At 33.9% G+C, this 14,741-nt stretch overlaps 1 protein-coding gene across 1 annotated transcript; it reads right to left on the bottom strand.

Annotated features, from left to right (window-relative positions):
* Window positions 1-2,305: 2,305 nt before the first annotated feature.
* LOC105318594 (N-fatty-acyl-amino acid synthase/hydrolase PM20D1) lies at window positions 2,306-14,410 on the bottom strand. The gene is made up of 11 exons (XM_034451305.2): window positions 14,055-14,410; window positions 12,495-12,727; window positions 10,339-10,425; window positions 5,877-6,013; window positions 5,407-5,526; window positions 5,218-5,293; window positions 5,037-5,098; window positions 4,431-4,509; window positions 4,230-4,301; window positions 3,886-4,051; window positions 2,306-2,807 (listed from the first exon to the last, which is right to left on the bottom strand). The coding sequence occupies exons 1-11, from the start codon at window positions 14,308-14,310 to the stop codon at window positions 2,578-2,580; spliced, it is 1,518 nt and encodes a 505-aa protein (XP_034307196.2). The 5' UTR covers window positions 14,311-14,410; the 3' UTR covers window positions 2,306-2,577.
* Between the last annotated feature and the right edge of the window lie 331 nt (window positions 14,411-14,741).

The following is a 14,741-nucleotide window of genomic DNA, read 5'->3' as shown; positions in this document are numbered from 1 at the left end:
TACTCAGCTGTACTAGAATACCGAGTACCATTCACGTAAGGTTACGAAAGTATTCATATCATGTTTATTGATTATTGCATTACGAAGACCCTGCTAAAATAAACCCTTTGATGACACGATCAACTGCTCTTTGAAACCAAAATTCTTTTCATAGGCTATGTCTGACTGAAGACAAAAACTGCCAATGCGCAGACGTTTAATCTACAGAATAATATAAAGATTCGGTTTGCCTTACGTATCTCAGCCTCTGAGATATTCATATATAAATCAAAAAAATATTGCGTGCAAAATATCGGAGCCAGAGGTTTATGAGTGCGAACTCCGATGAACCTGGGGTAAAAATTAAACCTTATTCATACATGCTTGATTTGTATATTTACGTCTTTGCATGCATCATTTTATGTTAAAAAAAAACAAAATAACTAGAGTTCTATTGCTTTGTTGTTTTCAAGGTACACATGCCATTGCAATGTCTATCTATGATAACTCTCTCTGTGGAAATTTTGTATTTGTTTCATTACACAAACTTTCTCTCTCTCTCTCTCTCTCTCTCTCTCTCTCTCTCTCTCTCTCTATTTGTTACACACACCCTCCATATCTCACTCCCTCTCTCTTTATCTGTAACAGTACACAAGCGTCATGTTTTTCTTAACAAAAGTGCATTCAATCAAATGCATTCACCAAAATGAAACGTGTCTATTCTATATTACAATTTTTTTTCATACTCAATACATAATATGAAGTCCTTGTTTCAACGAAAAACGATAAACGGAAGCCGTGTTAGATCGGACCTAGATATAATTCACAGTTGCTCATATCTGTCAATTACACTTTCGATGAACGTTTCCACTTGAAACAACACTTCTTTAAAACAAAGAGGTCTTTTTCTTGTCTCAGCTCCAGAATAAAATCGTTGATAAGAAAAATCAAGACGAGCTCCTCCTAATTTTTTTTAAAGACAATCAGCGTGATCCGTTAAGAACAGATATAAACTGCACACAAGGTTAACAGTTATTGGCAGACTTCACGTGTGAAGGCTAAAGCGCCGGGGATCAAACGAAGACACAGTCATTTATTTCCCAGAGATGCGCCACAAAAAAGGTTTTGTTTTGCATATGAATCACTTGTTTGTTTGGGAATAAACTATCGATCCCAGAACAGATGAAACTAAAAGAGGTCATAACATTTTTGTTCTGTTTTTTTTTTAAATTTCATTTATCCACAATTAGAAAAAATTAAGATATACTTTGTCATAACGCGTTTTAACTTCTTTTTTCATAAATCTACAATTTTAACAAATTAAAGAAAAAGTTTGTATTCTTCGTAAAATGAACTAACGTTCTAATCAAATATTAATACATAAACAAAATGAGAGTTGAGATGATTTTATATTTTAAAAATTTATTCATTATACAAGCATGTTTTTCACAAAATTGCAATACAAAATTCTGTACATTTATCACATTCTACTATTCATTCTTTACAATACTTTTGGCAATACCATATTTTTTTTTTTGGGGGGGGGGGGGGGGGGGTGTATGTTTGTTCGATGCATTAATCTAACATAATATAGGCTCCTATAATAATAAGATATTAATACAATATCAATGAACTTGACCGTGGTTTTTTTTTCTTCGAGGTACAATGTAACAATCTTACATACACTAGTAATTCAAACTTCAACAAGTATGGAAAATCCATTTGAATAAAACAACGAGCAGATTATTTTAGCTCGATGATTGTATTAATAGCAGTTGTCAAAGACTGTATATAGTATGAAAAGGCTTAAAAAAGGAATCATGAACACTTGTACTTGAATGTAAACAGCAGAACACAAAATATACTTAGATTGAAGTTTGAGCCATCAAATGTCACCTGTTCTATATTCGAGGGACAAAACTATTCAATGGATGCGTGAAACATTTCATATAGATATGACAAAGTACAAAAATGACTTTCATATTTCAATAAAAAATGGTCAAAACCCGTCATACTTGACTGTACAGAGGAGATGAACAAAAGCAGAATCAACACTTAATGAATACGTACATACTTCACCAATAGTTAACCTTTGTTGGTTCAATCGGGTACTTGTATGAAAGTAGCAAGCATCGCAGTTAAGTGGGGATTGCTAATAGCATAGCCCGTGTGTGTGTGTGTGTGTGTGTGTGTGTGTGTGTGTGTATATATATATATATATATATATATATATATATATATATATATATATATATATATATATATATATATATATATATATATATATATATATATAAAAGATTACATATATATCTCTGAATCACTCTTTGATAATCCATATAAACTGAGCTAAATACTTAGCTCTTTGATCACAATAACAATTGAGGGATAGGAGAGACCAGTTTATATGCATGTATACATCATATGCATGTATGTGAAATTCTATTTAAATAAATAAGCTGCATTGATGTGAGAAGTTATTGTAAATTTCCATTTTTTTACGAGCAACCTTAAAATATTTGAAAATACATTGATCACAAAAGCATTGTCAAAATCACAAAATAAACCAAATGAAAATGTGCATGTCCTGAAAATGTATCACAGCTCATCGTTGTGTTTATGGAAAGGAGGTAGAGTTCCTTCATCCGCATTGACCAACAAATGATAGTAGAAGTTTATAACTTGCTCATAGTTCTGCACAGAAATCCGTTCGTTATTTCCGTGGAAACGTTTTAAATCCTCTGGGAACATGAATGTCGGACTAAACCTGTAGATGTTCTCAGTGAACCGAATGTAATGGACGGTGTCTGTGTTTCCGATCATAACACCTGAAACATGGCGAACACAGGTATCAGGACAATGGTATTTGTGGTTTGATAAGTTTGATGTTTTTTTTTATTATTTATAAACTACAAATGCACAAGTCAGAGAGAGGACAAAGCAGAAAGAATAGTCTATATGAAAGTCTTTTTCATGTAATTGCAAGGTCACAAACCGGCGTATATTTTTCCGTTTTACTCAGTATATATGATCGATACAAGAAGATGCGTGCCTTTTAAATTTTGAGAGCATCGCATGATAAAAGTTAAAAGGTAGGGAAATTGTTAAATGGTATGACAGATGACATCGAAAACTGTACCAAGTATAAATACCAGTAACATAAAAGAAAGATTGTTTCCTTGCTGTAAAAACACGCTAATCATATGCAAAAAGGATGAAAGTGATATAGGCCTAACCTCGTTTTAAGCCTTTCTATTCATCGACCACGCGTTTTATTCTCTGTTTCGATCCATTTGGGAAACATACTTAAACTAAAGCTACCTCATTTTGATTCATAGAGACTTTATGGTCATAACTTTCGTGGTTCTATCATATAGTTTTGGCAAAAGTATACATGAGGCTGTCAAAGCCATGTAATTTATCCGAATAGAAAAGAGGTTAACAACGTCCATTGTCTGAATAGCTACCACTATGTCTCATGTAACTTTCTTATGGCTATTTTCAAATCGTCATGTTCTATATCTAATTATGTACTTCTAAGAGCGATTGCTTCAAATAATTCTTGAACCGTTTGTATTTTATAGTTCAATATCTGATATTGCATTGGAGCTATGACAATGAATTATAATTCAAATTGTTGATAATTATTGGCTTTCCATCCATCGGTTTTATTTTTTACCCGTTGAACAGTTTCCATTAGAGACTGATTAATGTATATAATAATATTTTATTAAAAAAAGACACAAAAATGACGTTTCTGCCCCCCCCCCCCCCAAAAAAAACCCCCAGACTTATATATACGTACATAAAAGTCCAAAATAATTCAAGACATGATATCAACAATACATGTTATATGGTGTAATCACAATGATGAAAATAAGCTTTGAGTATATATTATATACATACCTGGTACAACAGTCGCATTGCCCCAGATTTGTCTGATGCTGTTTTTGATCGTCTGATAACCGAAGTCCTCGTCACCGTACGGCGACATTGGGTGCGGCTCCATTGAGGACACCACTCGTATCTTGACTCTTTCGTCATTGATCAGTTTTCTATCGTAATCCAATACCTTGTAAAAATGTATATAGAATGAAGATAAATGAATGCTTTTTGTTTAATTATAATATGATTTAACGTTCTTCGATTTGAGTAGGAAAAATTAAAATCTCTTTTGGAGACAAGGAAAGTCCGATAACTCTAAAATCACGTAGAGAGAACATAGTTAGTCGTCTTGGAGAATCGCTTACCTCTTTGACAGTTTGTGCGGGATGAATGCGGTGGTTGACCATTGCAGTGGCCGAGGGAGGTAAAACATTAACCTTCATTTTTTTTTTATAGAAAATAAAACATAAGCTTGAAATATCTTCAAAGTTAGAAATTAAAAAAGGCTATTGCGACATCAAAAATAGATTGATATATTGATGTTGTCTACAACATCTGATTGTTACCTTGACTCCTCCATTCACCATGGTAACAGAAGTGACAGTTCTGACGATAGCATTAAGTGATGGAATTCTAGAAAATAGCCTTGATGGCATAGACAAAAAACTTATAAAACACTACCTACATAGTATTAGAAGAAGCATTGATAAATGTACGAACGATATATTCTGATATAAATCAGAGTACAAAATAACCCTGCGTCAGCTATTGTTAGCACTATATTTTCGTTTGGTTCATTTTTTCAATAGATCAAAAGCTGCGACAATTGAAATAAGATGTTAAAGATGTCAGGCTATCTGATATTGTTCTGAAGTTATTAAAGTACGGAGTTTCTCTCTTCACATCGTATAGAGATATTTTATCGAGGTCCACAATATATAATTATACTTAGTCTTATAATTCAATTGAAATGAGTTTTTTTATACTCATAAACATTGGGGCCAGCCAAACTTGACCACAGCATTCATTGCCTTAAACACAATCAAAGTACTGAAAGTACTCACACGTTTGACATTTGGAACTCATTTTTTTTTATACAACATATAAAAAATAATTTAGTTGTTACTTTTATCTTTATTCTAGTTACAATTATAGATATATTTGATGATTACCTCGACACAACTGGTCCAAAAAGCCATAGGTTTGTGACCACAGCCCGAAATGGTAACGACAGCTGAAAGTGGAAATGCAGTTTATTATGAAAGTTTGAGACATTAAATCATTTTTACTCTCTCTGTTAATGTCATTTATCATTGTATCATAGATCGTGGAGATGTACATTGTAATACTTACATCTGATGCTAGGTGTGTGAATAAATCCTTTTCTGGGCCGGTGCCAAACATATTGGGGTGTGGATTTTCCTCCAATCTGAAATCATTACACATTCATTCATGCAATAACAGAGTAAGAATGTACAACTTGCCTGTTTGATGATCAACTTTATTATCAGGCATAGTGTAACACTGTCTTTAATATACAACCTAGTTATCGCTCTTGCTAACGTTGCTATAGTTGTCTCCCCTTCCGGCATAGAAGAATGGCCTGGTACTCCATTGACTGAGAGTTCCAGACTCAAAGACCCCTTCTCTGACGTCCCGACACTGCAGATAATCAGAATATGTAATGTGAAAAAATCTCTAAAGAAAAACTATAGTTTTTTTTGTTTTCAGTTTTCAATACTTTCATGTAAACTAAAATGGATCAAATAGCACACTTTTATTAAGTCCAAACATATTTGTACATACATTTTAATTCGTAAAAAAGAAGAATTATTCGAAATCATTGACCAATAATGAACCAATTATAAACCGAGAAAATTAGGAACAATTCTGGAGTAGAAGGAATCCTAACCTTTACTGATTTACTATGAGGACACACAATGTGCAAAAAAAATAAGGGGCCAACTAAATGTGAAAGAATAGTTACAGTGTATTTATAAAGCAGTGCTTACACAGCAATTGGAATGTTCACTCCTGGGAAGAGTTTGTTCACTATGGTTGTTCCTTCGTCAATCAGAAACTCCAGGTCTCGGACACCTCTGCCATACAACAACTCGCTGATTTTAGCTGCGCCGTCCAGTCCTGTCACCTACCAAAGTCCAAAGAGATGCAGCTTATAAAAGGTTTTTGTAGAGTTTGAATACAGACTGTTGTAGTGCTGACCCCGGGAACATGAAGTTGTCTTTGTGTATAGTCAGAACTGTTCATAGTAAACGTTTTATTGTTACGTACAAACACCTCTCTGATTACGATTGTTTATATATGTTGTTGCTATATTTACATTTAGTTAAAATAAATTCCAAATAGATGTTAAAATTTTTTTTCATTATCCGGAGCCCTAACGCATGTACAGAAACGAACTGTCTCAACAAATATGAAAACAAAACAAAAATGAAAAAGAAATGAAGAAAAAGAACAGTTTTCGATCCGAGTAGATATTTTTTTTCATACGTTATTGCATTCAGCATATATTCAAAACGGATGCGATCTTAAGCATTTGACTATCACAAGTTACATACAAATCGACGAATAAAGAGTCCAAAATATATACGGATTTATTAATTACTAAGGTAAAAGCCTGGCAGCAGAAAAAGCCATACATAATTGCTTAAGTTCGGTTGATTATTGCAAAGTGATTTCGAAAAAAAGTACATATCATTATTTTCAAAGCGACATTTGTTTCTTTGGATCGGAAATGTAGCTTATAAAGTAACAGAAAAATTGTACACGTATGAGGATTGATAAAACAAGGATATTAAAAATATATCCTAAACTAACAAGAGGCCCATGGGACCACATCGCTCACCTGAGCAACAATGGACGTTCAAAAGACATTGTGCCATATGGCCCTCGGTAGAATAACAAAAAAATAAATATTGTAAAGTATTCGAATTTTACACTTATTTTTGCATACACGTAATCTTTGACATTGTACCTTCATGAAATACTGTTTTTACACAGAATAAGAAAACCCTACGCAAGATATAGAACTAAATATTTGGTAGGGGTACACTGTTATATAACTTCTAATTCCCTGTATTTTCGTTCTGCCCCCCTCCCCCACTTAATAAAGCGATCAAAATATACGAGAGCATATAGGTACATTTTCTTCCTCAACTACTTACTAGTTATTGTATTTTTTTTAAAATATAATAGTTACTAGTATTGTATTTTATCAAAAAAATCCTACATGTATATATGTGAAGAAAAAAGTTGCACCTAAATGCGCTCAATTTCTCAAATTAAATATATCCAACAATTTAATTTGTCTTCTCCATTATAATTGAATGACTGTTGTTTACCTCGCGTAAACTCGTGACTTTTATAGCTTTACTCACACTTGAATGATAAATACACTGGAATGAAAAATGTTGTCACGTGACATGTTAAAGAGCTATAAAAATCAATGTTACCGTATTGACAGGCACATCACTCTAATTTACTATGGCCCACACATTACTTTTCATTTTTATTCAAAAATAACTAATAGCTACAAACCAGGATAATTTTCCGCTGTAATATTTTCTTAGGAATAGCGATAATTCTTTTATCCCCGCAACAGAAATGTGTCAGAATTATGGAAACTGTTTTAACGATGTCGTTTTTATTTACTCACATTTCATATTATTCATTGTATAAAGAGGGGGCCCCAGAGAGTAGTTATATACAGCATATCATTCTTTAATTTTTTTGTGTACAAGTATTTAACATACTCTAATTCATATAGAATTTCTAATGATCAACCAAAATTTCAGCGTCAATCGTAGAATTATAAGCAAGATGAGCTCAAAATTTTGCTAGGAATGAGTCATATTTTGTTCACATGATTTCCTATTCGGCATTTAAAATGGAAAAAATGAATGGCCTCAGATCTGTGTACAAACATAGAATTGTGAGCAAATCTCTGTATCTTGCTTATAATTCGAAGCTTAACACTCAAATATGGTAAGTAAATAGATATTGTAAACAATTAAACAACCTACATATTTCCGTCAGCGATATTAAACTATATCTAAACTGAATAAACTCGAGAAAATGCCGAGCATCTCAACAAAACATATTGCATTATTCTACCATTACGCAAAAGATGATACCGAATTACCGATAGCCTGAATGAATTGCATTTTAGTTCTTTCTTAATACATCAGATGTTGCTTAATTTGCGCAAGTAAACAGTAAACTGTTTGATTTACCGAAGTATCTGTTTGATTTGATACGTAAAAATCAGGAAATACAAGCGACAGTTCCCAGGTTAACGCAAAGCATAAATGAAAACGAAACGAAAATCACAAGCTAACACCACCGTCATATGTGAAAACTGTTAACGCATTGAAATATTTAGCCTCAATTTACTTCACAAAATCGGCACCAATGTAGTTTGCATGTTTCAAAGATTCCTTTCGTACACGAACTGTTGCACAACAAACAAATTCATCATTGTCAGATCGACCCGTTTACCATATAGCTATATAGTGTCATGGCTGCTTTAAACAAAGAACCTCGTTTTAGAAGTATGGAATACGAGTTTTGATAAAATGGGTATGCAAACCCGGGCCGTGGCAAAATAAAAGCCGGGGCAGATCGGCAATCGTCAATTCCAAATACGCATTATTGTGCAGCAATATTTACAGCGAATACAAATATACTGGTCCATCAAATGTCCTGAAATTTTAATGAGATTGGCAGATTAATAACTGCCAATCTTTTGTTTTGCCCAGGCCAAGTTTTACCTACCCATTTTACCGGATGCCGAACCCGAAGCTATTAAACTGATTGAAACACGCCTTTCCTTTATTATTATTTTCGTAATAACTCAGATTTGAAACAGAATTAGCACTTAATTTTTGCAATTTATATTTTCCTTCCCATAAGGATTATTCATGATTAATTACGTTGAATTTGCCTCAGTAGTTCTTGAGAAGAAGATTTTTTAAAATGCACCCCCCCCCCTTTTTTTTTTTTTTTTTTTTTTTTACAGTTTTGAGGTTTTCTCCGCTTTCAATGAAAATTTTTCTTCCATTTCTGCAATTTATATTCATCTTTCCATATGAATGCTTTGAGCCAAATTTGGTTGAATTTGGTTAAGTGGTTTTAGAGATATGAAGAAGTTCAAAATGTGAAAAGTTTACAGACGGACAGACAGACGGACAGACAGACGGACAGACAGACAGACGGACAGACGGACGACGGACAAAATGTGATCAGAATAGCTCACTTGAGCTTCCAGCTCAGGTGAGCTAAAAAATAATATACATGTATGTGTACAATTTCAAAATATTTAAATAATTTTAATAAGGGATTTCTTTTCAAAAATTGTGCATCTTGTCGGTGGAAAAAATGAGAGATTCTGAGACGAATCCCAAAGTATCTATGTTACATCATCAGATATATTTCTGGTGAGACTAACAAACTAAAAGTTTTACATTCGTATTTTCGTAAACTAACAAGACTGGGTTTTCGTACTGGAATATACCCAGTAAGTGATATGACTGTCTCTTTATGCTGATTAAAGGTTTCAATAATAGGATAAGTGGGTTGAGATTTACTGATACATAGCTGTAGGAGGATATTGAAATTCCGACGAAAGTCAGACTGAATCTTTGACTGCGTAGAACATTTTGCCTGTCGAGGGAGTGATATATATATAAGTTATATGGATACATAAATTTGGTTTCATAAGCATCAAAAGTACAGCTCCAAACAAATGACTTTCATTCGTAGGTTTAACTTAGGATTAATTTTTGTAATATATTTTCGGGAGTGCGGTGCCCGAGTCAAAACTCCCGTCTCGCGATCGAGTGAAATAAGTACGGTAAAAATATTCAGCTACAAAGCATTGACTTTGCTGTATATTACATTTAAATTCCTCAAGTTTTGTTTTCCCCGTATTTGCAGTCTTTTTAAAGCCATTCAAATCATTATTGCGCAGCGAAGAGAAGTTCAAAAGAAATGTACACGTGATGATCGATACAAATTATGTTAACAATTTAACTAAACACGTAAAATTTAACATCATTAAAAATTTTGTTTTAATGTTGAAGATATATTCAACAATTTTCGTTCTTTATGTATAAATAGATCCAGGGACAAATTACTACCGAAAACAAATCGAGGCGGTGTTTTGAATTCGAAAATTATCAATAGATTATGCATGTTTTAATTAAGGAATGTTTATTCTCTGCCACTGACTAGAGGTAGGAATCATCTAAATTGTGGGGGTGGGGGTGGAGAGGCATGATTTGTGCTGTCGGGTTGTTTTCACTCGCACGTTTGCGTGTTGCAATTCCCGGTTGACAATCTCTTTCACTGTGACAAAATTCCATTTTCAGTTACTTTCCCAGTGTGAAAGAATATCACTTTTTATTCAATTCAACAGTATTTCAATGTTGAAAATGTAATTATTATCTTACTTACCTCCTCGTCGTGTCCAAATGCAATATAAAAGGTTCGTTTCGGGACGTGGCCAGATTTAAGAAGGAACTCTGTGGCTTCCATTACGCCCTGGGGAATTAAAATAAATGGTAAAACATCGCTGACACCGCTTATATTTTTTCTATACTGCAATTCTAACTTCAGTACCGATCATACCCAACCTAACACCAGAGTAAACCCCAACTAAACCACGGGTTTACTTTTTGGGTTTACTTTGGGGTTTACTCTGGGTTAACTTTTTGAAAATTTGGGTCCACTTGGGGTTTACTTTGGGTTTACTTGGGTTTACTTTGAAATTGCTTTTGAGGTCAACCGTATGCACTGAAATGTGAAGCAGACTAGTATTTCATCTTACCATCCTACTGCCTGTAATTCCTAAACTTTGTATATTCCGAATACACAGTTAGCGTCTGCTTTCAGTGGTATTCTGATGACTGGGTTTACTCTCAGTGTCCACTCTGGGTTTACTTTGGGTTTACTCTGGGTCCACTCTAGTAAACCCAGAAAGTAAACCCAGGGTTTAGTTGGGGTTTACTTTCTGATAGGTTGGGTCTGATCGGTACTGTACATTCATACCAACGCGACAAGCACCAAAAGTTCGTTTTACTGTTTATATTTACATCTAACTTTACAAAAGTTAAATGTCGTAAACGTACAATCATTTAGTGTTTTAGTGGATTGATGTCTTGAGCAACATTTCAAAAATGACAATGCAATAAAGGCCATGACATTTAAATTTGTTCTCTTTATTAAATGATAGCTTTATATTTACAAATATATTATATTCAAGATTGGAGACACATCTGATGAGTAGAATGTTGACCACATTTTTGTCTTTTTGATCCGTAAAATATCTTTTACAGTGGATACTTAATTTCCTTTTGTGTACAGAAACAGCGTGAAGCTTAGTATTTTGAAACTGATTGTCTTTCATCAATGCAATTCATACTTTGACATTTATAGTGAAACTGGAATCTGCAATCAGTGTGGTATTTGCATACAAAAGAGTGTAACATAAAGATTACCAAGATATACATTTACCTAGTCTGAAAAAAAATTATCTTCGTAACAATCAATAAAACATATCTTAGATTTTAGAGGAGATATACGAGAGATGTTCGGAAATTATTGAGACATTTACTTTTACTCCCTTGAGAAAAAAAAAACTTGATATTGACCGAGTACCAAAGTCTTGATACTGGGAGAGTAGTAGCAATTAGTTTCCATAACCATGCATATTTCATGATCAAGAATACCAAATTAAAAAAAAAAAGTCGACGCTGAAATGAAGAAGCTGACAACCGGCTTCCCACTTGCAATTTTCTTTTAATTATAAAATTTGTATTCCATGTTTTTTCAATTGGTAATTCAAAATCCTATAAGTCTTCTTAAGTGGGCTCAATGCTCACTTCATGACCATTTTTAGACTATATTAGTAAAAAGGGAAATCTACATAGGAATATAAAAAAATTTAAAATGTAAAATATACCGATTTTTTTCTTTTTCTCAAAAGAGTTTATAGCTATAGACATACCGGTATCTAAAAAAAATAAGGAAGATCTGATGGCAAATATGTTGATATATCTAGATAATCAATAATGGCAAATATGTTGATATATCTAGATAATCAGATAATATTTTGTCCATTAAACATTAATTGGTTTATCACTGAACGTTTTATTTCCTAAGGGATACCTTTCAGACATCTACATGTAGTTTGTAACACAATTTGCTTGCAAAAACTTTTCAATAGGTCACTGAATCGATGAACAACAGACTTGCAATACAGATTAAGGATCTTTTAGTTCTTTAGTTCGTATTCTTAATTGCGCGTCTTCATTCTGAGAAGCAGCGGAGTGTGTACCGAGTGTGCGTTTGATGTAGATGTTGAAGTGGAGCAAAGCAAATCGTGCTGATTTGAAGACTGAGCCGGGAAAAGGATCCCTTTTATACTGCATACAACAAAGAAAGTTCTACCTCTCATTTGCAATTAGGCGGCCTCTCAATATAACCACGCTAGTAAACTCAATAAATCAACATGCAATGAAAAAATCGGCAATCTTGTCTATAATTAAAGTGAATTTACAAATACTAGCCAACTTTGAAGCATCGCATATTTTAACGTTGTATAGACATACCATTACAATTTGCTTGACATCTATTGTTCCTCGTGCATATATAAACCCGTCCTTAATATTAGCCCCAAACGGGTCCTCTTCCCATGCGTCTCTGTTCACCGGAACTACGTCTAAATGCGCACACAGCATGTAGGGTCGTAATGCTGAGTTCGAACCCTGAACCTTATACAGCAAGCTGTAGTTGTTAACCACATCATGGGTCACCAACGTTGACGAATGAATGACGGGAAACGCTGGAAAAAAAACCCATGCAAAATCAATATACCGCTTAATTCAAACTGCCATTAATTGGCAACACAAATACCATATATATACATGTATACTGAAGGTCTGAAAAGTAACGCACCCTTATGTTTTTTATGTAACTTAATTGCCATGATAACAGATATCACGAAGACGAAATAATGCTTTTCAGCCAATGGAGATTTCAAATATATAGGTAGGAATTTTTGATGATTTTTTTCAGGAACACAAATTTTCATGATAATAGCACTTATAAATGTTTGCTAATATTGCTTTAGGTCGTCAAAGACAGCGAACTACTTCTAATATAGATTTGAATGAATAGTTACTAACTCTGTAAAGGTATAAAATTTTCAAAATCAATAATGACCAATTGTATAAACAACCATTATGTAATATATTTCTTCAATATCCCCACAGTACCAATCAGACCCAACCTAACAGAAAGTAAACCCCAACTAAACCCTGAGTTTACTTTCTGGATTTACTCTGGGTTTACTAGAGTGGTCAGGACCTGGAGTAAACCCAGAGTGGATACAGAAAGTAAACCCGGTCAGAAGTATACCCCTGACAGCAGACGCTAATGTGTATTCGGAATATACAAGGGACAGGAATTACAGACAGTAGGATGGTAAGATAAAAGACGAGTCTACTCCACACTTCAGTGCGTATACAGTTGACCTCAAAAGCAATTTCCAAATACACCCAAAGTAAAGTTAACCCCGAGTAATTCCAAAGTAAACTCCGAGTGGACCCAAATTTTCAAAAAGTAAACCTCAAAAGTAAACCCGAGGTTTAGTTGGAGTTGACTCTGGTGTTAGGTTGGGTCTGATCGGTACTGTACCTTTATACATGTACATGGACCATAGCAACGGGTTATCATTTTACTATATGGAATATTTACATATTTCTTTTGTATATTGAAAACATAAGGGTATTTTTAGTTAGAAAACTATTCGGGCTTTTAAAAAAAACTTAAAATAACAATACGTGTACCAGACATTTCAATATTTCATTACATGCTTTTGATAGTTTATATCTGCTGCTCAACCATTCCATGCATTCCATTGGACTTAGAAGTAGCTTAATTAATACAAATTGAATGTAAGTTATTTCTATATTTGCCATTTTGACATCTCTCATTCGTTTCCATAGCAGTGGATATCATTAGCAACCAAATGATATTAAACATGCATGCCGGGACACCATTCATAAAAAAGTATTTTACAAAGTTTTTCTCAAGCTTCTAAAACCATATGATTTTAACTGTCATGGCACGCCGTATTTGTAAACCCTCCAAACAACAAATGGTGTCACCTGATTGCAAAAAGTCCACCATCTTCTGTAACTCAGCCCTGTCATACTGGTGCAGGTTTGTTGAAATGGTCTTAAATCGTAAAGCGGACTGAAACCTGCCGATGATCTCATCTGTAGCCCGGATGAAATCGCTGTCGGTCAGACGACAGCTTCTTACCGAGTCTGACCTCACGGAGAACGTAGCGGTCCGTACAAAAATGATGAACACCAACACTAATATAACAAACCCAACACAGGCACAGACATTCCGTAACATGGCCTTAACTTTCTCAATGCATGTGGGCCACAATGACAGTCAACAATGGAGTTTGTAATTAATACCCTGTATCTCGTCGTTGGTCGCGTCCTAATTTTGTACGGTGAGCCATTAGTTTTATAACAAATTATTCAACTATAATTCTGGAGGATCTCGAAACGAAAACGGGTCTTTTACATGTAAGAACGTTTTAATGTTTTAATACTGTTTCGGCAAGATATAGGCCTATCGCTTTCAATGGCAGCTGAATTTCTGTTTGGTTCGCGATGAACAAAGAATTTAATGCAAAAAGTAACCGTTTTTATGAATTGGCTGGTTTAAAATTTCTTAATTATAAAGTCTAAATTAGTATAGATTATTACTCTAATAACTCTGTAATTTTCGCTTTATAAGAGAAAATCAATTTATTTTGCTGAATCATGCACTGAAAG

The sequence above is a fragment of the Magallana gigas genome, chromosome 4 (genome assembly GCF_963853765.1).
Source record: "Magallana gigas chromosome 4, xbMagGiga1.1, whole genome shotgun sequence".
NCBI classification, from domain to species: Eukaryota; Metazoa; Mollusca; class Bivalvia; order Ostreida; family Ostreidae; genus Magallana; species Magallana gigas.
Note: the sequence above shows the minus strand (reverse complement) of the source record. Positions and strands in the feature narration are given on the sequence as shown.